Source organism: Nicotiana tabacum, chromosome 24 (genome assembly GCF_000715075.1).
Source record: "Nicotiana tabacum cultivar K326 chromosome 24, ASM71507v2, whole genome shotgun sequence".
Taxonomy (NCBI): domain Eukaryota; kingdom Viridiplantae; phylum Streptophyta; class Magnoliopsida; order Solanales; family Solanaceae; genus Nicotiana; species Nicotiana tabacum.
This window is the reverse complement of record NC_134103.1, coordinates 112,247,162-112,272,580: the sequence shown is the minus strand read 5'-3', so window position 1 is coordinate 112,272,580 and position 25,419 is coordinate 112,247,162. Positions and strand designations below refer to the sequence as shown.

General features: G+C 40.2%; 2 protein-coding genes across 2 annotated transcripts; both read left to right on the top strand.

Moving 5' to 3' along the window:
• Positions 1-12,924: 12,924 nt before the first annotated feature.
• On the top strand, positions 12,925-20,221 carry LOC107786853 (apyrase 2-like). Its single transcript, XM_016608351.2, has 9 exons — positions 12,925-13,554; positions 14,889-15,017; positions 15,111-15,167; positions 15,289-15,381; positions 18,379-18,584; positions 18,820-18,911; positions 19,204-19,421; positions 19,551-19,740; positions 19,833-20,221. The coding sequence occupies exons 1-9, from the start codon at positions 13,237-13,239 to the stop codon at positions 19,946-19,948; spliced, it is 1,419 nt and encodes a 472-aa protein (XP_016463837.1). The 5' UTR covers positions 12,925-13,236; the 3' UTR covers positions 19,949-20,221.
• Positions 20,222-24,302: 4,081 nt separating this feature from the next.
• Positions 24,303-25,037, top strand: LOC107786852 (uncharacterized). The gene has a single exon (XM_016608350.2). It carries the CDS (start codon positions 24,303-24,305, stop codon positions 25,035-25,037), a length of 735 nt encoding a protein of 244 aa, XP_016463836.2.
• The last annotated feature ends 382 nt before the right edge of the window (positions 25,038-25,419 follow it).

The window sequence follows — 25,419 nt, the reverse complement described above, 5'->3', positions numbered from 1 at the left end:
CAGGGTAAAGCTGCGTACTATAGACCCTTGTGGTCTGCCCCTTTTCCCGGACTCTGCGCATAGCGGGAGCTTAGTGTACCGGGCTGCCTTTATATGCAATTGAAACTGGTGGTGGTTAGGAATATGAGGGGCTAATAGTGAAGGTAGTTGGCGATAATGAGGGTGGTAGTTGTGTTATTGTTATGAATAATTAATCCAAATAGTATGTATACCGGTTAGAAAAAGTAAACATTGAATCTGACCGGCTATTTGTGTAGCAATCCCGGGTGTTATTGTGGCTGGCCATAGTTGTTTTGGTGGTAAAAGGCCACCCTAGACTTTACCACACATTCACCTCATCAATTACCTTTGACATTGATTATCATTGTAGGATCAACACAACTAATCACATTGTATACGGTCAAATCCGAGTTTGCCATTCGTGTAATTAGTCGAGATTGGAACGTGATGAACCGATGGTCGCCATTGTTACATCGAGATCAGAAGTAAAGTCGGGTTATCGAGCTCAAGATACCGAGTTCGATTCAATACCGAGCTCGAGTCAATATCAAGCTCGAATCAATATCGAGCTATGACATGAAGTAGCATTACCGAACTCAAGAGTCAGAGACCAACCAATACCGAGCTCGAGTCAATATCGAGCTCGAGATCTAGAGATCGACCGATAACAAGACCGATCAAAATCGAGCTAAGAGACAAAGAGCCGTTGTAGCCGCACCAAGGAGAGAATCTCGGCGGAAATTAAGAAAAAGCTAATCAACTAATATATCATGGGATCCCCACTATGTATTTTTATTATATCCAAAGTAGGGTTCTTTCACTATATGAAGAGTGGGTATTATTTCTGTAGAGGGCATATTCAACATCTAGAGAAGAAAATATTTACACACTCGCATTCTAAAGATTATTACATTGATATATAGTTGAGATTATCCTTTTTTGAACTTGGACATTGATTCATCTTACCTGTTTATAAATCGTTCTCTACTCAATTTGGTTTGTATTTCATTCCTTTATACAATCAATATTCGATATATTTCTACTTACTTTTCCGATTTGTACCAAGTTATACCACGTATCCTTAGAACTACGTATAAATTTAACTCTATCCATTTTTCGGGTAAACAGTTTGGCGCCTACCGTGGGGCTAAGGATAATAGTAGTTATTTGGTACGAATCTCTATGAAACACACTATTTTACACTTGCCCTTAGAAGTGTCTTTGATTTCAGGCTGAAAACAACGAATTCTCAATTAATGGCCTTACCTATCGACAACGAAGTTGGCCTTCAAGATGAAAACAACAACTTAACGCCAGGGGTAAAAGGCCATTTGTCGATCCCGTTGGAGCTCGGGTTGAAGAACCAATAGACGTTAACTCACATGTGGCCATCGAGTCAAACCAATGTTCCGACCCTGAAAATAGCAATAGCCCAGTTCATGGTGGAACTCGATCTGCAGCTCGAAATACCCATAACGCTGAGGAAAACGGAATAAGCTTGCGTATGATTTTCGAAATGTTGCAAGCTCAACAAGTAGTAATAGCCCAGTTGTAGAGCCAAACCCAGGCACCGACCAGGCTCGAGCCCAGTCTACCCCAAGAAGTCACCCACAAACGGGGCCAGCTGTAGTGAGGTCAAATAAGCAAGTATCGGGGACTAATCCCGAAATTGTTAAGATGCTCGAGGAACTAACAAAATGAATAGAGTCTGGGAAAAGGAGGATTGAAGCAAATGACAAAAAAAGTGGAAACGTATAACTCCAGGATTGATCAGATCCCGGGGGCACCACCGATATTAAAGGGCTTGGATTCCAAAAAAAATTCATACAAAATCCTTTCCCCCCGAGCGCAGCTCCGAAACCAATCCCCAAGAAGTTTCGCATGCCCAAAATTCCTAAGTATAATGGAACGACCGACCCCAATGAACACGTCACCTCTTACACATGTGCCATTAAAAGGAACGATCTAGAGGACGAAGAGATTGAATCTGTATTATTGAAAATATTCGGTGAAACCCTGTCAAATGGAGCAATGATATGGTACCATAATTTACCGTCTAACTCTATCGATTCTTTTTCTATGCTTGCAGATTCTTTCGTAAAAGCACACGCTGGAGCCATAAAGATCGAAACCAGGAAGTCGGACCTTTTCAAGGTAAGACAAAAGGATAACGAGATGTTGAGAGAATTCGTATCTCATTTCCAAATGGAACGAATGGACCTACCACCAGTCACAGACGATTGGGTTTTTCAAGCTTTCACTCAAGGTCTGAATGAACAAAGCTCGATAGCTTCACGACGATTGAAGTAGAACCTGATCGAGTACCCAGTTGTTACTTGGGCCGATGTTCATAATTGGTATCAATCGAAGATTAGAGTCGAAGACGACCAATTAGGTTCTGGGTCTGTTACTAAAAGGGACATCAACAGAGAACAAAAGCTGAGCAAGGACCGATACCGACTGTATAGTGGAGATTATAGGGGTAACAAACCAAGACGTAACCTCGTACAAAGCAATAAAAGAAGTGATCGAGGCCAAGGGTCTCGAGGGCTGATGAACAAGAATGGTTTTGACAGGCATACTGGACCTTAGGAAGCACCGTGGTTATCGGAATATAACTTCAACATCGATGCATCCGACATCGTGTCGGCTCTCGGACGCATCAAAGATACTAAATGGCCTCGATCTCTGCAGACTGATCCAGCCCAGAGGAATCCCAATCAAATGTGCGAATATCATGGCATTCATGGCCACAGAATGGAAGATTGCAGGCAATTGAGAGAGGAGGTATCCCGGTTATTCAATAAAGGACACCTTCGAGAAATTTAAGTGACTGAGCCCAAAACCATTTCAAAAACAGGGATTTCAGAAGAGAAAACGAATAAGAAGAGCCACAACACATCATCCACATGATCATCGGTGGAATCGATATCCCCTAGTGCTGGTTCTTAAACGCACTAAGATATCGATTGAAAGAGAGAAGCGATCTCGGTCTCAGGATTACACACCTAAAGGAACCTTGTCCTTTAGTGATGAAGACGTAGAAGGAATCATGCAACCACATAACGATGCACTGGTAATATCTACACTTATGAATATAACTCAAGTTAAGTGTGTGTTAATTGATCCAGGTAGTTCGGTCAACATTATTATATCAAAGGTCGTAGAGCAGCTCGGTCTACAGGACCAGGTCATGCCCACAACCCTGGTTCTAAACGGATTCAATATGGCATACAAAACTACTAAGGGGGAGATAATCTTACCAATAAACATGGCCTGGACCATCTAAGAAACGAAGTTCCACGTGATCAAAAATGACATGAGGTATAACGCTCTTTTTGGAAGGTCGTGGATCCAAAATATGAGAGTTGTACCCTCGACCCTCCACCAGGTTCTGAAATTCCCAACATCGGAGGGAGTCAAAACGGTCTACGGAGAGCAAACGGGTGCAAAAGAAATGTTTGCCATCGATGAGATGATTCCGATATCTACAGTATCATCGACAAAGGGATTAGATTCGAATGGGGAACAGGGTACCAAATAGCAATCACAAACGTCAGCCTCGACCCAACTAGAGAATCAAAAGACTGACGAAGACAATGACTATGGGATCCCTCAATCCTTTGTGGTCCCCGATGATACTGATGCTACCCAGTCAACAGTTGAAGAACTGGAGCAAATCACGCTAGTCGAACATCTGCCCGAGCAAAATGTATACCTAGGCACGGGGTTAGATCCCGAGCTCAAGAAAAAGCTTATTCAAATTCTTATAGCTAACATGAACTGTTTCGCTTGGTCCCATCTCGACATAACAGGGATCCCACCAGAGATAGCCACTCATAGACTAAGCTTGGATCCAAAATTCTGTCCGATAAAGCAAAAAAAGAAGGCCCGAGTCCGAGGTCAAACATGCCTTCATCAAGGATGAGGTAACCAAACTTCTTAAAATAGGATCCATTTGAGAAGTTAAATACCCCAAATGGCTAGAAAATGTGGTGGTGGTCCCTAAGAAAGGAAACAAACTTAGAATGTATATAGATTATAAAGACTTGAATAAAGCATGCCCTAAGGATTCCTTTCCTTTGCCTAGCATCGATCGTATGATCGATGCCATGACCGGCCACGAGACTCTCAGTTTTCTCGATGCATACTCTGGGTACAACCAGATACAAATGAACCCGGAGGATCAAGAAAAGACCTCGTTTGTCACCAAGTACGACACCTATTATTATAACGTAATGCCATTCGGTCTAAAAAATGCTGGTGAAATGTATCAACGCCTAGTAAATCGAATGTTCGAAAAACAAATCGGAAATTCAATTGAAGTTTATATTGATGACATGTTAGTTAAGTCTCTGCGAGCAGAGGACCATTTAAAACATTTGCAGAAAACTTTCGGCGTGCTAAAGAAGTACAATATGAAACTCAACCCCAAAAAATGTGAATTCGGGGTTGGCTCGGGCAAGTTTCTTGGTTTCATGGTATCCAATCGAGGAATCAAAATAAACCCCGATAAAATCAAAGCTATCGAGGACATCACGATAGTAGGTAATGTAAAGGTCGTGCAAAGGTTAACGGGGAGAATAGCCACCTTAGAACGATTCATTTCGAGATCCTCAGATAGGAGCCACCGATTTTTCTCACTACTTAAGAAGAAAAGTAACTTTGCATGAACTCCGGAATGCCAACACGCTTTGGAAGAACTAAAGCGGTATTTATCGAGCCTGTCTCTACTTCATACCCTAAAGTGGACGGGAACCTCTTCGGGGGTCTGGACCCTTTTCACGGATGGTGCCTCGAACGCGAAGGGGTCCAAATTAGGCATTGTACTAAAATCAAACGCAGGTAATATAATTAGATAGTCTATCAGAACTATGAAATTGACTAACAATGAGGTCGAGTATGAGGCCATGATTGCAGGTCTCGAACTAGCTAGAAGTTTGGGAGCAGAGATAATAGAAGCTAAGTGTGATTCCCTTCTCGTGGTAAACCAAGTTAACGGGACTTTTGAAGTCCTAGAAAATCGAATGCAAAGGTACTTGGATAAATTACAGGTGACTCTACATCAATTTAAAGAATGGACTTTGCAACATGTACCCAGGGAACAGAACAGGGAGGCTGACGCTCTTGCGAACTTAGGTTCATCGGTCGAAGATGACGAACTCAACTCGGGGACTGTCGTACAACTCATAAAATCGGTGATCGAAGAAGGTCACGCCGAGATAAATTCCACAAGTCTAACCCGGGATTGGAGAAACAAATATATAGAGTACTTCAAGAACGGGAAGCTTCTATCATATCCAAAGGAATTGAGAGCTTTGCGCACAAAGGCAGCACGATTCACCCTATTCGAAGACGGAACGCTATTCAGAAGGACTTTTGATGGACCATTGGCAATATGTCTGGGACCAGGAAATACCGATTACATACTACGGGAAATTTACGAGGGCACTTGTGAAAACTATTCCGGTGCCGATTCGCTGGTCCACAAAGCAATCAAAGCAGGGTATTATTGGACTGATATAAGCAAAGATGTGAAGGAGTTAATTCGAAAATACGACAAATGCCAAAGACATGCACCCATGATTCATCAACCTGGGGAGCTACTCCATTCGGTCCTATCTCCAGGACCTTTCATGAAATGGGGGATGGACATCGTCGGCCCCCTCCCATCGGCCCTAGGTAAAGCTCAGTTTATTTTGTTTATGATTGATTATTTTTCTAAATGGGTTGAAGCATAGGCTTTCGAGAAATTCAGAGAAAAAGAAGTGATAGACTTTATTTTTGACCACATCGTGGATTTGGGGAGCCACCCGAGATTGTATGTGATAATGGAAAATAATTCATCGACAGTAAAGTAACTAAATTTCTCGAGGATTACAAGATCAAAAGGATCCTATCAATACCGTACCATCCCAGCGGAAACGGACAAGCTGAATCGACCAACAAAACCATCATCCAAAATCTTAAGAAGAGATTGACCGACGCCAAAGGAAAATGGAGAGAAATACTGCCTGAGGTCTTATGGGCATATCGCATAACATCAAAATCAAGTACCGGAGCAACGTCATTCTCGTTGGTATATGGCAACGAAGCTTTGATCCCGGTTGAGGTCGGAGAACCTAGCATCAGGCTTCATAATGCAATAAAGGAGTCGAATAATGAGACCATGAACACGAGCCTAGAACTATTGGACGAAAGACGAGAGGCCGCTCTCGTCCGATTGGCCGCCCAAAAATAGCGAATCGAATGATACTACAATCGAAGAACCAATCTTCGATATTTTAAAATCGGGGACTCGGTACTAAGGAAAGTCACTCTCAACACCCGAAATCCAAATGAAGAAAAATTGGGTCCGAACTGGGAAAGACCATATCTGGTCCTCGAAATCGTCGGAAAGGGGTCCTACAAGCTAGGCGTGATAAACTGCAAGCAACTACCGAGAAATTGGAACGTTTCGCACCTAAAACAATATTAATGCTAAGGTACGACCCTCCCATGTTCATTTATATTTTGAAATTAATCCTTGCAGGTGTTCGACCAAAAATAGGGATGAATTATTCAACCTGAAGCCTTTAGGTCTGAAAGCACGTGCTGCACTCTTTTTTCCTTAGACCGATTTTTTCCCAAATGGGTTTTTCTGCAAGGTTTTTAATGAGGCAACCATTGATCGTGCTAACTTAGAACAACTCAATAGTATCTGAGGCCTCTTTACAATCAACCTCGAATATTGGGGGGGGGGGGGAGGGCATTACCCTCGAATATATTAAGCTTGATACAAGAAAATTACTTCATGGCAACAGGGTTTCAATAGGAAAGATTGTAAGGGCCAAATGGTCAAAACGAATCATGCCCGGGTAGTTTGCTCAAGCCCTGTCACAAAACATGAACATATGTATAATGACTTGTAAAGAGAAATTTCTTCTTTACCGATATCTCATATCTCAGAAAGATTCTTCTATTATATGATCTATTATGCAAACAAGCTCAAGGGTCGACCATGACCGGAGTTTGAAAAATTACCCCATAAATCGGGGACAGCCAACTGAAAAATCAACGAGATCAAGCTCCACATAAGCCTAAGGGCTACATTATTTCAAGTTAAGAGCAAACACTCACTCGACCATCGAGGCCAAGGGCTTCCATTAATTCGAGTTCAAAAAATTATTCTCACTCGACTACAAAGACCAAGGGCTATATTATTTCGAGAGAAATCATTCTCACTCGACTACAAAGCCTAAGGGCTACTCTTATTTCGAGTTCGAGCAAGTCCTTACTCAACCACTAAAGCCTAAAGGCTATTCTTATTTCGAGTTCAAGCAAATCCTCACTCGACTATAAAGCCTAAGGGCTATCCTAACTCGAGTTCGAGCAACCATTCTCACTCGGGGACTATCTATAGAGCCCAAGGGCTGCCATTAATTCGAGTTCGAGAAATCCTTCTCACTTGACTGAAAATCCTAAGGGCTATCTTATTTCGAGTTCGAGAAATCATTCTCACTCGATTACAAAGCCTAAGGGCTACTCTTATTTTGAGTTCGAGTAAGTCCTCACTCGATCACTGAGCCTAAGGGCTATTCTTATTTTGATTTCGAGAAACTCCTCACTCGACTATAAAGCCTAAGTGCTACCCTAACTCTAGTTCGATCAACCATTCTCACTCGGGGACTATCTATCGAGACCAAGGGATGCCATTAATTCGAGTTTGAGAAATCATTCTCACTCGACTGAAAAGCCTAAGGGCTACCTTAATTCGAGTTCAAGAAATCATTCTCACTCGACTACAAAGCCTAAGGGCTACTCTTATTTCGAGTTCGAACAAGTCCTCACTCGACCACTGAGCCTAAGGGGTATTCTTATTTCGAGTTTGAGCAAATCCTCGCTCGACTATAAAGCCTAAGGGCTACCCTAACTCGAGTTCGAGCAACCATTCTGAGTTCGAGCAACCATTCTCACTCGGGGACTATCTATCGAGCCCAAGGGCTGCCATTAATTCGGGTTTGAGAAATCATATTCATTCGACTACAAAGCCCAAGGGCTACCTTATTTCGAGTTCGAACCAAAGGGTGGATAATATGGACCCTTGAAAATCCTAATCAAGCAAATCCCTTATTCATCTCTAAGACACAACATATTTTATACGATCAAACAAAAGTTGTATCGACCTAATTCGAGAGCCTAAAGGGCCATCTTATTTTTGAGTTCGAGAAATCGTCCTCGCTCAATTAAACGCTAAAGGTCACCCTACTCCGAGTTCGAGCAAGTACTCACTCTACTAGTCCGTCTCTCATCAAATTACCTAAAGCCTCGAACTTATGAACAAAATTTTCATAAGGCATGAATGAAACAAAATTTTCACAAGGCACAAAATGAAATAAAGGCAAGATCGAAAAGAAAGAGATCTTTATATATATGAAGATATTTACATGGTTCGATCAGGACCCTACACAAAAGATCAAAAAGGAAAAATCCTAAGGTTCCTGATTTTCTCCGGGGGCAGTTTCTTCTCCATCGAGGTCCTCCCCGCTCTCGAACCCATTTTTTCTCTCATTATCATCGTCGTCATCATCAGAGGCCAGCACTGCAGCTTCGGTTTCACACTCTTTAGCCTTTATTATCTCGTCGGCAAGATTGAAACCTCGAGCGTAGATCTCCTCGAGGGTTTCCCTCCGAGATTGGCACTTGGCAAGTTTAGCAATCCAATATGCTCCAGTTTGAGCGGTATCGAATGCTTTTCTCGCTTGTACTTGAGCTGCTTCGGCATCGGCTCGGTAGACGACCACGATCACATCTTCCTCGGCTTTAGCCTTTTCGGCTTCAGATTTGGCCTTCGTAAGTTCGAAAGCCAACCGAGATTCGAGCTCCGCTATTTTTCCTTCCCGAGCTGAGCTATCCTCGAAGCTGACTTTCAGCCGATGACAATTGGGATAAAGAAGTCTTTTTTCTGCGGTAAAGCGATCCATGCCTTCATTCCAACCCAAGGTCTCTCTCCGCCTTCATCATATCGACATCCTCGCGGAGCTGCCCCATCACCTCGATCTTCTGCTGCAACTGTGAGATTGAAATATTAACCACCGTTCCCGAATCGAGCCCATGAGTTTTAAATACTTTCATTACCTGGTGAGCCTTGGCCAACTCGGCTCGGAGGTCCTTGATTTCCTCTTCTCTTTGACCACATAGAAGTTTAAAGGCATTTCTCTCCTCTGTGAGCCCTTGAAGGTCGGCCTCATACTGAATCAGCTCAGCTCGAGATCGAGGAAATGCTTCCCGATGAAGTGCCGAGGCCTACGCAAAAGAAGAAAATAAGTTAGACAAAGATAAAAACGAACACACGTGTAATACCAACATGGAGATTTAAGGCTTACCCGATTCAGAGCTTGTTGCGCTTCATTAAAGAGGCTCAAGGCCTCGCCCGGGTCCTTCCTCGAGACCTCCAAGTCACTCGGGCCGGTAGCATCTTCGACCCCAGTAAAGTAATCACGAAAGGGATTCTTCCTTCCGTGGACCCCTTCGATAGAGAGGGTCTTCTAGGCCCGAGCCTCTTGAATCATCTCCTCAGAAAACGAGGGGAGCATCGGGGAGCCTCCAATTTCTATTGCCCCAAGTGGATCGCTCGGGGCGTTCTTTTTATCTCGAGGGGCTTCGAGACTAGCCCCTACAACCGTTCCCACCGTGGCTCATTATGGTGGGAGGCATCTTCAATCCTCGATGACTTGGGGACTTTGCCCGAATCTCTTCCCGAGACCCCCCATCTCGAGACAAAATCTCTGCAGACTTCACCGATCCAATGGCTTTTGGGGCCTCGGTGCTCATTCCTACTCGGGCTACCAGCCCAAAGTCGTCTTCTTCCTCTCATTCGTCTTCATCCCTTAGACGCCGAACATAGTCTTCGGTCAGAAGGATGATATTCTTCCTCGGTTTACGAGCCGCCCTCTTCTTAGGTTTGGGATCCTCGGGGGTTGAGATTGATTTCCTCTTTGTCCTTCGCTGGTTTCGGTGCCGGGATCAAAGTCTCCCCCTCACTAGATAAGGGCCTCATGACAGCGTCTTTGCCAAGGCTTGTATGAAAGGAAATTAAGTAAGAAATGCTTCAAACAAAATCATCAAAGATGCAAAAAATAGGCTTACCATGAGTTTTGGCCTCCCATCGGTCATTTGATAGATCGCGCCATGAGTGCTCGGCATACGTAAAGGTTGAAGCTAGGTCTCGAACCCAGCTCTTGAGGTTAGGAATTGCACCAGGCATCCAAGCGATCGCTACATCACGAAAAAGGATATCGATGAGAAAAAGCAAAGGAGCAAAACAATTAATACGAACTAACTGGGGGATTGTACTTACGCTTCATGTTCCATTGCTCGAGAAATGGCATCTTCTCGGCCGGGGTTAGGTCAGAAGTCCCCACTCGAACGAACCGGCCCCCATCCAGCCTCGGTCCTTGTCCTCGTCTATGCTCAAGAACAACACTTTGGTAGCCCGACGCTGAAGTTTTATTAACCCACCTCGATAGAGGCGAGGGCTGTACAACCTGATGAGGTGGTCAAGGGTGAAAGGCATCCCCTCGACTTTGTTCACGAAGAAGTGGTTCAGAATAACGATTCTCCAAAAAGAAGGATGGATTTGGCTTAGGGTTATTTGGTATTGGCAGTAAAAATCGATAACAACAGGGTCGAAGGAGCCCAACGTGAAAGGGTAAGTGTAAACACTTAAATACCCTTTTACATGAGTAGTAATATCTTCTTCGGGAGCCGGGATTATCACTTCTTTGTTCTCCCAGTTGCAATCTTTCCTTACCTGTTTAAGGTATCCCTCACTTATCGAGCACATATACCTCGATACTGGCTCACATCGACCGGAAATCGGCGAGGCTTTGTCAGTCTTAAAATCAGAAGTGAGAACGCACCCCCCGGGAACGCACTCCTCAGGTCGTGGCTCTACCGATGTTCTATCGCCGACCGGCCGTGATGAAGAAGCGCTTTCTTTTTTAGGAACAATTTTTGACGTTTTCGCCATTTTGGATTTGAAGATTAAAAATAGAGGGAGATGATAAGATTTGGTGTTCTAAGAAGAGGTTAGCAGTGAAAATCGCAGATTTGCAAATGAAAAACTAAGAAGATGTAAAAAAAGAACTTAGTAGATTTGGAGATTAGAAATTTAAAAGTAGAAAATGGTGAAGAGTGGAGCTATTTATATAGTTGGCGATGACGGTTCAATACCAGAAGTGGCCGACCATCGCCTGACGCATATTTAATGTCGTGGTAACTGAACCGACGAGACATTTATCACATATGTCATGGTCGGGCTCGATGCAGACGTCAGTGTGTATCTAGTCATGTCGTTGAAAAATCATATCCGTTCTCACCACATTTTTTCGAGAAACGAGGGGACTATCTATATACGGTCAAATCCGAGTTTGCCCTTCGTGTAATTAGTCGAGATTGGAAAGTGATGAACCGAGGGTCGTCATTGTAACATTGAGATCAGAAGTAAAGCCGGGTTATCGAGCTTAAGATACTGAGTTCGATTCAATACCGAGCTCGAGTCAATATCAAGCTCGAATCAATATCGAGCTATGACATGAAGTAGCGTTATCGAACTCAAGAGTCAGAGACCAACTAATACCGAGCTCGAGTCAATATTGAGCTCGAGATCCAAAGATCGACCGATAACAAGACCGATCAAAATCGAGCTAAGAGACAAAGTGCCGTTGTAGCCGCACCAGGGAGAGAATCTCGGCGGAAATTAAGAAAAAGCTGATCAACTAATCTATCATGGGATCCTCACTATGTATTTTTTATTATATCCAAAGTAGGATTCTTCCACTATATGAAGAGTGGGTATTATTTCTGTAGAGGGCAGATTCAACATCTAGAGAAGAAAATATTGATACACTCACATTTTAAAGATTATTACATTGATATATAGTTGGGATTATCCTTTTTTGAGCTTGGACATTGATTCATCTTGACTGTTTATAAATCGTTCTCTACTCAATTTGGTTTGTATTTCATTCCTTTATACAATTAATATTCGATATATTTCTACTTAATTTTCTGATTTGTACCAAGTTATACCACGTATCCTTAAAACTACGTATAAATTCAACTCTATCCGTTTTTCGGATAAACACACACGAACCATTTTTATCACATTTCAGGACTCATATCTCGGTAATACTTCTCACATGACCATGTAACCACATATGCTTCTGATTGTAGAATTAAATTTAACAAAAAGTTTCAGTAGACTTAAGGTACAACTTAAATAAATGAAATATTTTTCTTATTACTACTTTTTTCGTTTCATATAACATTATTTGATCGAATAAGTTCAATTACTGTATTACTCACTGGTAAAAGAAAATATTGAAATAATTGGTTATTGAATTTAAATCGTTGAGAAATTAGTTCTATCTTGTAACTTGAAAAGTTAATTAAAATTAAGAAAACATCACAGTAAAACTTATATTATTAATAATTTAAAGAATCCATGTTTTAAAATTCATGAAATAATATGTTTTTAACCCAAATTTGGTCCATTCATACCTTTATGTTTTTTTTTTGTTTTTTTAACACTAAATTTTTGAATACCTTTGTGGTTAATATACCGTCTCGTATTTTTTCTTGCCACTAACTAAAGTTTAGTGTGAAATTGGTGCACTCCATGTATTCAAACTGTTCAAAAAAAAAAAAAATTTACTCCTCAACATTTGACGATAGTTTAACATTATCTTTTTATTGAAACTCCTCTAGTGGTCAAGTGTAAAAATAATTTTTTTCTTCTAAAAATAGAGTAATGTTTAATTAAAAGTTTGATGCAGAGTAAAATTACTTAATTTAAATTTGACCATTTTTCTCTTTCTAAAATGAAGTTAAATATTTTTACACGTTTGGGAATAGAAAATAGAAAAAATAGAAAAAGTGCGAGGACTTTTGCCAGACCGCCCGGTTTAGCAGTTATACTCTCAGTAAAGTTCAGACATATAATACTCCTAAACCGTATAGAAAAAGCGTCTCTCTTTCCTTCCCGGTGCATTTGCCCATTTGCTTATCCTGTAGTCTCGGATCGGCGCATTGTGTGTGATCCAGAGACACTACAACTAGTTAGAAGAAGAATTCGAGCTGGAGGCCGTACAGGAGACTCAGGCGCCGGCGCCGGGAAACGGCAAGATCCGATACCGATCACCATCGGCAGCCGAGCTATTAGAGGCACAACAGCAGCTCGATCCAGCACTTCAAATGGAGAAGACATTGAAACGAAACAGGCAATACGGAGGTGGAGAATCATTCTCCGATAAGATCCAGAGGTACAAAGGCGTGATCCTCGTGATCTGCGTACCTCTGTTCCTTGTTTCTCTCGTGCTTTATGTAATGCCTACGCGTTCGCCTTCTGATTCTATGGAGTCTCTGAATCGGAAATTCTCTCCGAATCTCGGATCTATGAGATACGCGGTTATATTTGATGCTGGTAGTTCTGGTAGTAGAGTTCACGTTTTCTGCTTCGATGAGAACTTGGATCTCGTTCCCATTGGCAATGAACTCGAACTTTTCGTGCAGGTAATTTTACTCTTTTGAAGTAATCTAATCTTTCCGCCGAGCATTATTGTTGATTCATAATGTCGACACCAGCAGGATCTAGTTTGGAAACAGAGAGCTTGATTTCATAGATGGTCACTCAACTCTCACTTGTAGGAAAAAATCACTCAACTTTACCTAAGTATCACGAAAATACTAACTATCCTTTTAACCAAAGAATCTCTCAACTTTGCCTAGTATCACAGCAAGTCATTAGTAGGAAACAAAAGAGACATTCTATATGATACTTAGGCAAAGTTGAATGACCTTTTGGTTGCAAAATAAATTTTTATAGACTTGTTGTGATTCTTAGGCAAGTCGAATGATTTTTTTGTTACAAAAAATAGTTTAGTGACATTCTGTGATACTTGAGCAAAGTTGAGTGATTTTTATGTTACAAAAAATAGTTCAGAGACTTTGGGGAAATAAAATAAAAGTTGAGTGATCATATATGAAAATCAACCCTCTGACAAACCTACTGCCTCTGGGCTACAGGGTGGATAATGGTATTATGAGAGATGCCCCAGTAGTATAATTTAAAGTTTATAAAGAAAGCAAGATAAACTTTTTGCTGTAGCATATGCCATATGACTAGCTTATAGATGATTCATATTGTTGATCGCAATAGAATAGTTTGGACACAATGGCTTTGGCTCCACCTATTGCGTCTGGGTCAGACCTTTAATGTAAGTGGAAGAAAAACGTATGTATGTATATGAAAAGCTGAACCCACTGCATCTGACAATTAAACTAAGTATACACACATATATAATGCTTCAAATGATGGAGGGTGACAGTGGTCAGTGGCTAGGGGAGATGTTGCGTCAGTTTAATTTGGAGTTTACTGTGAAACTGAGCAAAATTTTGTGCTGAACAAACTATATGAATAGCTAACCTAGTTTGGTAAATCAACATGGCTGGTGGAATGTGACAACTAAATTTGTCTAACTACTTGGGGTTCTCCATGGTTCAATAAAAGGGAGGGGATAATTTTTCTTTATCGGGGGATTCATTCTTTATGAACGAAAAAATGCAAAGCTGATTAGAGAGGTCTTAAAAGCATCATAGAGTCCGTGATCGACGGTGGAATTCCGAATCCACTTGCGTTAAATCTTGATTCTGCCTCTATTGATTACGTTCTGGATTCAAATGCAGTTGATCGATTGATGGAAATGCATCTCGGTGAAGTCCGTAATTCTCTACGAACAACCTATCTGTTCCCTCTTTCTAGTTTGTTACATATGAACTCCTATAGTTTGTGTAAATGCTTTCAATTCGCAGCGGATATTCATCTATAATTGGCTTTGGTACCACAGAAAAAACCAGGTTTGAGTTCATATGCTAGTGATCCTGAGGCTGCTGCGGAGTCTCTTCTATCACTTCTAAAGGAAGCAGAGAATGTAGTTCCACGAAATTTGCGCAGTAATACGCCAGTGAGAGTTGGGGTTAGTGTACTTTTTATTAAAATATTTCATATAATTCAATTTCAAAAATTTTAGCTGCCTTGTATGCTCAGTATTGATATGCAGTCTATCTAGGCAACTGCAGGTTTGAGGCAGTTGGAAGGTGATGCATCTGACAGGATTCTTCAAGCAGTAAGATTGATTCATATCCTAGACCTTCATCTATTTGGGCATGTCTTATGTTCAAATTTTAAGTGGCTTTTTCTACTTTAAGCTTGTCTGTACTTATAATAAATGTAAATGTGTTTTGAAGGTGAGGGATTTTCTGAAGAGCAAAAGTAGTTTCAAAGCAAAGGCGGATGCAGTCACTGTTCTTGATGGAAATCAAGAAGGTGCTTACCAGTGGGTATGTTATGTGAACTTCAAGCTGTTATGAGCTTCTCTGTATATAAAACTATTATTCAAGTGGAGTTGCTTGCTTAATATAAATTTGAGCTCTTTATAGATTAGAGAAAAGCAGAAAAGATTTTGAGAATGAAAAAAAGGAGTTGTTCTGATCTCTGGTCTTGAATTCATTTTTCTGCTATTTATTGGGTATAGTTACTTCTGATGTAATGTTGATTAGTTAAGTCAAGGTTAGTGGATCTTTTTTCTAAGCTAGCGTTTGGCCATAGATTCCAAATTTGTTCTGAAAAATCTGATTTGGGTGAAGCTTGGTTTGAAGATGAAAATGTGTTTGGACATCAGTTTTCAAAATATATTTCCCAAATTTATTTTGGAAAAACATGAAACATGACTTATACCCACAAGTTCTAAAAACTATCACAAATACCCAACAATACCATTATCAATAACATTCATTATATTATCACAAACCATAGTCCTGATCATAAATAAATTTGATACAAAATTATCATTTTTATAATGAACTACATGATACACTATCAGGTGACCGAGAAGACGAAGCAACATTATTACAAAATAATAAATGGTGGGCTCTTTTATAAAATACAAAAGTTTGGGGTAATTTTTAAAAAATATAATAGTGATATTTTGGCCAAAAACCAGCTATATTTGGGATTTTGCCAAAATATAGGCAAAATCTATGGCCAAACATGTGTTTGCCAAATAAAACCCAAATTTATTTTGGCAAAATCTATGGCCAAACGGGTCCTAAGATTTAGCATTATTAGCATTGGTAAAGAGTGATTTTTAGCTCAGGTTCAAAAAGAGGATAATAAAAAATAGAATTTCTTTTTCTTTTTTGACAAAAGGAAGAGCTAGGGTCTTTATGTATATAAACAATTACTAATCAACATCTTCAAGTTGCCTTTGAAGAATTTTATGAATTGCAACCTATCAAAAAGAAGTTTAATGAATAGCATGTCAAGGTGGAACTGTTGAACCAGAGAAGAAGGAATTTTTTTGTTTATTTATTTATTTGATGAGTGAAGCAATTTATTGACATAATACTACTAAAAGTTTCTTTCTCCATCTGAATGCTTTCTTCTCGTGGCATTCATTTCCCCACCTTTGATTTCTGGTAGAAGTACTACGGTAGACTACAAGCTTTTTGGCTATTTTCTATCAACCTAGTTTACAAGCTATATACTGAAGTAGAGGATCTAGACAAAAATGCGATTTTCTGTAAAAAGCGCTCAGTAATCTACACTTTCCGGAATCTTCTAGGTGCTCCAAATATTTACAAGAAACATAAGTAACTCTCTAATATGTAAAATAGAATTTTCAACCCCTTCATTCTTTCTTGATTCCTTCTTTCTAATTTGTCGATTCAAGAACCAAAGGGGCCATTTCCTATGCTCCAACTTCTTTTTCTCCTTGCAAATGCCCATATCATGACAAGAGTGGGTTGCTCTAGTGGTGAGCACCCTTTACTTCCAACCAAGAGGTTGTGAGTTCGAGTCACCCCAAGAGTAAGGTGGGGAGTTCTTGGAGGGAGGGAGCCGAGGGTCTATCGGAAACAACCTCTCTACCCTAGGGTAGGGTAGGGGTAAGGTCTATGTACACACTACCCTCCCCAGACCCCACTAGTGGGATTATACTGGGTTGTTGTTGTTGTAAATGCCCATGTCATGACAAAACCTTGGCAAAAGCTGACAATCCACTGAATACCAAACATACTCCAAATAATGCTCCACATAATCGGTGTGCTACATGACAATGAACGGGCAAGTGGTTCACATTTTCCTCGACTTCTTACTCGTGAAAAACTTAGCTAACATAAGCTACCCTCCTCTAGCCTCTTCCTCAAGTTCAAGCGTTAAAACCTTTGCGTTCCTAATACTGCAAGATAGGATTACAGGTGGAATAATCATCTGTTCTGAAAGGTGGGAATCTTTTCCTATTTGAGTGACAAATTAAGGAGAGTTTTATATAAAACTGACAATTGCATGTTTAGTCCCATCCTAAATGGTCGAGATAATGTAGAGAGCTTTTTAAGTTTATCCTATTTTATACCGGTGGTGATTGAAATAAAGATAGAATAAGCAAATCGAATACATTGTCCTATTCAATCTTTTGCAATTGGACACTGTGTTAGGCCATGTTGATGATAATAGTAATCCTGCATGAGATGCACCAGTTCATAAGTATGAAACCATGGTGAGTGAGGATGTTTAAAGGGGATGAGGGAGACCTAAAGTCACATGAAAGGAAGTTATCTCGAAACGCCTACAGTCTCTTGGAATCCCTGCAGAGTTGGCAAAAATAGGCACAATGGAAGAAAACGATCTACCAATTATTTGGGAATACTTTAGTCATGTTAGCATGTTTACTTTAGTTCCGATGTTTTCCTTTTGGGTCCTATCGGAGATTTAGATGTCAATAGAAGATACAAGGACTTCTAGTACTTCTATATTTATTTTTATTTTGTACAATTTTGGTCTGGGATGAGCTTGAACGGAGCAACATGGACAGTAAAGATTCATATAGTTGATCTCAACTTGTTTGGGATTGAGTCTTAGTTATTGTTGTAGTAATCCTGCATTACAGATACAGAATTAATTAACACCTCCCCTTCAGATTTTATCTTTTGGAACAATGGAGAGGCATCGGAAATTTGGAGTCCTTTGTTTAGAAATATTTTTAAAAAAATTTACTTTCTGAAATCTGAAAATCAAGTTGTCTTTGGATGCCTAAATCTAATTTTCCCAATTTGGAGAATTTATTAGAAAAGGTTGTGGAGGCTTCTTTTTAACAAAAAATGTTTTACTATATAGGATTATTTGCATATTCAAATAAAAATATATACTTTTATTACTCTTTCTTGATCTCTAACCTAACCATATGGAGTATATAATTTCTGTCACCTCTTGATACAGTCTGATATATGGGTCAACCAATTGTATAACTAGCTGATTTTTAGTTTCTGCTATCAATGCAGGTAACCATCAATTATTTGTTAGGCAAATTGGGCAAGAAATACTCTGATACAGTTGGAGTGGTTGATCTTGGAGGTGGATCTGTACAAATGGCGTATGCCATCTCTGAGTCAGATGCCCAAAAGGCTCCAAAGATATCAGATGGAGAGGATTCATACGTCCAGGAAATGTATTTAAAGGGGACAAAATACTACCTTTACGTTCACAGGTCCATCTCATCCTCTATGCATAATTATGTGATGATTTTAGAGAATGTCAGGATACACATTTGCGCTCTCCAAATAATTTCTTGAATCTTTGATCCAACTTTTTAATCAGGATGAATCTCTGATCCAACTTGCGGGCAAGAACATATTTCACTTGTTATTTGGAGTGGGCTTATCTTGTGTTTTGTCATCTTTATCCTGTACGAGCTTAATGTGATATATGTATATTGTTTACAGCTATTTGCACTACGGCTTACTAGCAGCTCGAGCTGAGATCTTGAAGGCGACCGATGAATCTGGAAATCCTTGCATCTTGGGAGGCTATCATGGTATATACTAATTTTCTCCTGGTGCAATGATCATTCTATACTTTTTTTTCTCTGATGCAGTGCTTTCTGGAAGCATCATTTCTCTCTCTAAGAAGTAAAAAAGGAGGTTAACTAGAGAAAAAGCTCCTTCCCTTACCTGAATTTCATATCTGACCTTATTCACTAATAAGGTGCAGAAAGTAGGAGCACTGAATCCTTAATTTACATTGTCTTACTGTAATTTGAAAAATATGTATTTATTTTCCTGTATTAGCAAGTATACAATTGAAGATGAACAATGTTTTCTTTCAAGGGTCATACAAGTATGGAGGAGCAGTTTACCCAGCATCGGCCATGTCTCAAGGTTCAAGCTTGAGTAGTTGTAGGGAGGTTTCTCTGAAGGCTCTGAAAGTTAATGAACCAACATGTACCCACATGAAATGCACCTTTGGTGGGGTGTGGAATGGTGGAGGGGGAGATGGCCAAAAGAATATGTTTGTTGCTTCATTTTTCTTTGACAGGGCTGCTGAGGTATGAATCACTCGAGTTAAGCTGCTTATGGAAATTTAATGAGTTAGAGATGTACTCTAATATGTTGTTCTGAGAGGGAAATTTTTCCTTCCTCTAATGTGGCACAAATTTTATATGTTGTGGGCATAGGCTGGTATGATTAATCCAAGTTTAGCTGTGGCAAAAGTTCACCCAGTTGATTACGAAAGTGCAGCTAAGCGTGCTTGTGAAACTGGACTTGAGGGTGCCAAATCTGCATTTCCTCGTGTGGATCCTGATAACTTGCCATACTTGTGCATGGATCTTGTCTATCAGTACACTCTACTTGTAGATGGATTCGGTGAGTAAGAATTAGGTTCATATTTCAGCAAGTAGACATTACTTTCATTTCGGTGCATTTTGAGTGATTTACTCCTATTCTTTACTGAGCAGGACTTGATCCTCAGCAAGAAATCACATTGGTGAAAAAGGTTCAATACAAGAAATCCCTTGTTGAAGCAGCGTGGCCATTAGGCAGTGCCATTGAAGTTGCATCATCATTGACTTAACTGGGAAATGCAAGATCCATTCATGCAATTTTGGCTTTAAAATAGCTTATGATTTTCAACTATATTTTTGACCTGCAGCTGTCGATATACCTATTAGGCTAATGTTCTGGAACAAAAGGATTGCCACTTGGGTGCTAAAGTCCAGGCAGGTTGAGATTCTTTATCTTTCCCTTTTATTGGAGGGAATTACGAATAGTGATAAATCTGTTTGTAATCATGTACTATCAGAATTATGCACTACATAAATGAGATCATTTTTTTATTCCCATGCAATTTACATTACATCAAACTCACAGATTACAGAGCAAAATTTAACAGCACTAACTCACAGCTCTGGATATCAAGAATAGGACGTATAGACAGTTTCGGCTAGGAGATTGGGTTGTACCTAAAGATTCAACCTTAATGGTAGCTTACTCTTACCAATCACTCCTCAAACTCTCAGCTAAATACTATGGACAGTGGACACTACCGAATTCTACAAGGGTTGGACCTGTTCTTCATTCCTCAAGGAGAAGACATATTTTGAGAGGGCAATGTTTCCATAGTGATCAACTATTAAGCTTTGAGAGATTGTATGCTAGGCTTGCTGGGTGGTTTATAGCAACAACAACAACATACCCAGTATTATCCCACATTGGGGTCTGAGGAGGGTAGTGTGTGCGTAGACCTTACCCCTACCTTGTTAGGATAGAGAGGTTATTTCCAATAGGCCCTCGGCTTAGGAAAGCACAAGCACCACATTAATAAAAATATAGACACGAGGGGACAGTACCATAAAGCCATATAAAAGCTAAATAAAAATAATAAGATAGTAAGGTGATCAACAATGAAAGCAAACAACGGTTAGTCATAAAAACATACTACCAACAGAAAGCGAGACTGCGTGCCAATACTACTGTTATGAACACTCTAGACTACCTACTCTAATGATAAGTTGGCTTTTTAGCCAATGTCTCTTGTGTTTTTATAAGATTTTATGTCCCATTTATTGGAAAAAATTAACTAATTATGTTTTGAATGGCTCGATTTCAGGTAATGAAGGTTTGAGTACGCTTAAAGAATGGAAAATAATCAAAAATATCAAGAAAAGACCAAGTCCAAGTGAAAAATGGAAGAAAAGTTAAAGTTTGAGCTGAAGACCCTGCGCAGCCTTGCGTAGGCTACGCAAAGGAAGACCTGAGAAGTAAAGATTTGAAGACATTCTGTTTTTTCCTACGCAAACCTGCATAGGCTACGTAGATATCCTACGCAGAGGAAAAAAGCTGAAGCGTTCAAACTTGCGTAGACTACGCAATTAGCCTACGCACATGCATCCAGCCTACACAATTGACTGAAAGGTAATTTTGTCCAGTCGTGGGGCTTAGTATAAATAGCTATTTTAAGTCATTCTAGAGTATCTCTTTGGCAAGGAGACTTGTGTAGCAGCTGTTGGGGATTTTTTCTTGAGGAATTTGGGTGACTTCACCATTGTTCTACGCAATCTTTCTTTCCTCTTTAGCTATATGTTTAGTTTTTCATCTCTTTTTGTATTCTCCCTTCTTAATATGTCTAGCTAAGTTTATTAAGTTAGGATTGTGAACCCTAAGTGTGGTTATATTTTTGGGTTATTAATATAAATTCAAAATTTGATTAAGCTTTATGTTATCCAATTACTTGATGATTTATTGATTGATTTTGTGGTTGCAAACACTAAATCCATGCCTATTTTGCTTGTTCTAGCTTGGAAGAGTAGAACTTAGCTTAGGTATAAAGTAATTAGCAAGAAATTAAGTGGGTTAATTATTTGATTAACGAAATATAGCAAGGAATAGTGTGATTTCTACTTGGGCTAATCAATTGCTTATCATTGAGCCTTAGTTATCTTGGAAGAGCAACTCGGGGTAGAAACGACTCAAGTGTTGGAAGACATTAAGTTGGTAGAATAGAAATTGAGGTCATAACACATGCTTAATTAACTAGAATTGACGATTTGTATACCCAAAGCATAGCCTACAAGAGGGGGAAGCAATCCTAGCGCCTTTCTCTTATTTTGCTATAACTACATCTTATTTGCACTCTACGTGTTTGATAGAATTCCTTAGTTAAACTTTAGTAGTAATTGTAGACATAATTGAACAACCACTCTTTGTTTGAAGATTACATTAAGAATCATCAAGTTTGCACGCATTTGGACACTCTAACACATACCTACTCCTTGTGGGATTTGAGCCCATTCTTTGTTGGGTTTATTATTGCTAACGACCATGCTACTTTTATATAGAGAGTAGGATGGACGTCACCAATGGGTCTCCAAAGAAGTGTGTTCTTGTGTTACTTTGTTATTGTGTGTTTTCTTGAGTTCTTATCTTTTCTTCGTGATACTTTGATTCGTGTGTGCTTGTTGTAGGTTACCAATGGAGAACAACAATGACCTTGGTGATTTGCCTCTTGGGGCCATTGATGAAGATATGGTAGATGAAGAAGCGGCTCCGGTTCAAGGGAACAGGAGTGGTCGAGGTCAAAACCAACACTAACCTCCGCCGCATCCACTACCACTACCTCCACATAGCTAACCGGCTCAACAACATGCCGCACTAAATGATGGCTATGCAAGTACAATTGCCCCCTCGTATTAGGGCGGGAAAATTTCAAATTACAAATGTCATGCTCACCTTGCTTGAGCAAAGAGGCTACTTCACCGGAGCACATTATCAAAATGCATACAAGCACTTAAAGGGATTCGTAGATGCTTGTTGGGGAAGTAAGCAAACAAATGTGTTCGAGGACGCTTTGAAATTAAGGTTATTTCCTTTCTCCCTAAGAGAAAAAGCCTTGGATTGGTTGGAGCGCTTACCATCCATACTTGGGATGAGTTGGCGGAGAAATTTATTGCCAAATTCTTCTCACCCGGGCACATGACTACATTGAGGGATGAAATCTTGGCATTCAAGCAAGAACTGAATGAGCCACTACACGAATTTTGGGAACGCTATAGAACCATGGTGAAGGAATGTCCTAACAACGATATGACCGAGAACATGTTGCAACAAACCTTCTACCGTGGGATTAACACAACCAATCAATGTGTAGTGAACCAACTTGCCGGTGAAAACTTTATGACCACGCCTTACCCGGAGGCTTGTGCCATACTTGATGAGATGGCAGAGACATCATCCGCTTGGCAATCCCGAGAGAATGTGCCTCAAGGAGATCCGAATATGATTCACCTCAACAAGGAGTTGCACGATCATGGTCAATCCATTGCCGAGTTGACCACCACTATGAATCAACTTGCAAAAGCACAACTTCAACAAACTCAAGCATTGCGGCAAGTACATGTCGTGGAGGGTGTTCATGTCTTGGGTTCTAAGCAAAATATGAAGGGTAATCAATGTCAACCTCAAGAGGAGATGTACTCATAAGATAATGGACGCTACACTCAAGATGATTCTTATCAAAAGCAAAATAAGGAAGTTCAATTTGTGAGTAACTATCAAAACCAACGAGGTAACTTTCAAGGAACTAGCCAAGGACAATGGAGGTCGAGTAATAACCAAGGCAATTGGGGCAATAACAATCAAGGAAATCAAGGTTGGAGTGGCAGTAATCAAGGTAATCGAGGTGGTGGATCTTCCCTACAATATCAACAAAGATCCTACCAACATCTTCCATACAACAACCAAGGTGACTCTTCAACTGATAACCAACTTTTAGGGATTATGGAAAGGATGCTCAAGAATCAAGAGCAATCCGACAAAGAGAGGCGAGAAATGAATCAAGTGGTAGCTTCTCATACCACTTCAATCAAGCAAATTGAGACTCAATTGGGTCAAATATCTTCTCAATTGAATGTGAGACCACAAGGATCATTTCCTAGTGACACAATTCCAAATCCAAAGAGAGATGAGGGTATAAAGCGAGTGTTTGCCATTTTCACAATGCGGAGCAAAATTATAAAGAAGAGATCCATTGTAGTTCAGGATGATGATGACGAAGAGGAGTTGCCTCTCAAATATGCTTTTCCTAAGGTCAAGAGTCCCAAACTTCCTAAGGTGGCTCTTCCCAAGGTTAAGGATCCTCCTAAAGTTGATGAAGTTCCTAAGCAAGATGGACCTCTCATGGTCAATGAGAGGCCCGAGGTGATTGAAGTTCCCAAGTGTGCGTTGCCAATAGTAAGTCCAATTGTTGTTGAAGAGGTGCACCAAGCACCTCTCAAAATGAAAATGAAGTCCCTTCAAAGGAGAAAGAACCAATCAATGAGGCAAGCAAGGAGGCACCTAGATTGTACAAGCAATTACTGAGACCGCCTCCTCCGTTTCCACAAATATTTTCAAAGCAACAACAAGAAGGCCAATTGCAAAAGTTCTATGATATGTTGAATCAAATCACCATCAGTGTACCTTTTGTGGAAGCTCTTGAAAAGATGCCCGGTTATGCTAAATTCATGAAGGACTTGGTCACTAAGAAGAAGAATGTTAATTTTGAGACCATTAAGGTCACTCACCAATGTAGTGCAATCATCTCACAAACAGGGGTTAATAAGATAGAAGATCCCGGGGCTTTCACTATTCCTTGTGCTATTGGGTTGACAAGCTTCGCAAAAGTTTTGTGTGATTTGGGGGCAAGTATCAACTTGATGCCTTATACCATTTTCAAGAAGTTGGGCTTGGGCGACCCAAGGCCTACATCAATGAAATTATTAACGACAGATCGTACTTTGAAGAGACCACTTGGTGTGATTGATGATATTTTTGTCAAAGTGGATAGATTCTACTTCCCCGCGGATTTTGTGATTCTTGATTGTGAAGTGGATGTAGAAATCCCGATCATTCTTGGCAGGCCTTTCTTGGCTACCGGGAGGGCCATATGTGATGTTAAAGCTGGAGAGCTCAAATTCCGGTTGAATGATGAAGAAGTGGTATTCCACATCCAAAAATCAATGAAGTATCCACATGACTATGGAGTGATATCCGTGATTGATGTGGTCGATGAAGTGGTAGATATGGATACGCAAGAAATTTGTATGGATGAATCTTTGCATGCGGTTCTACTCAATTCGGAGAATGAGGCAATGGATGGTTACATTGAAGCCGTGATGGCTTTGTAGGGACTTGGTTCCTACTCTTACAAGCCCGCAAAGTTATCCCTTTATTTGGAGAATCGGGTTACTCCTCCCACTAAACCGTCTATCATTGAGCCACCAAAGCTTGAGTTGAAGCCTTTGCCTTCACATTTGAGGTATGAATTTTTAGGCCCTAATGAATCTTTGTCTGTTATTATCTCATCCTCTTTGTCTAGTATGTAGGTTTCTTTATTGCTTGATGTTCTCAAAAAGCACAAGTTGGCATTAGGTTGGACCATTGCGGATATCTGGGGGATAAGTCCGTCCTTTTATATGCACAAGATCAACTTGGAGGAAGGGTTCAAGCCATGTGTGGAACACCAAAGAAGGCTCAATCCTCCTATGCAATAAGTGGTCAAGAAGAAAA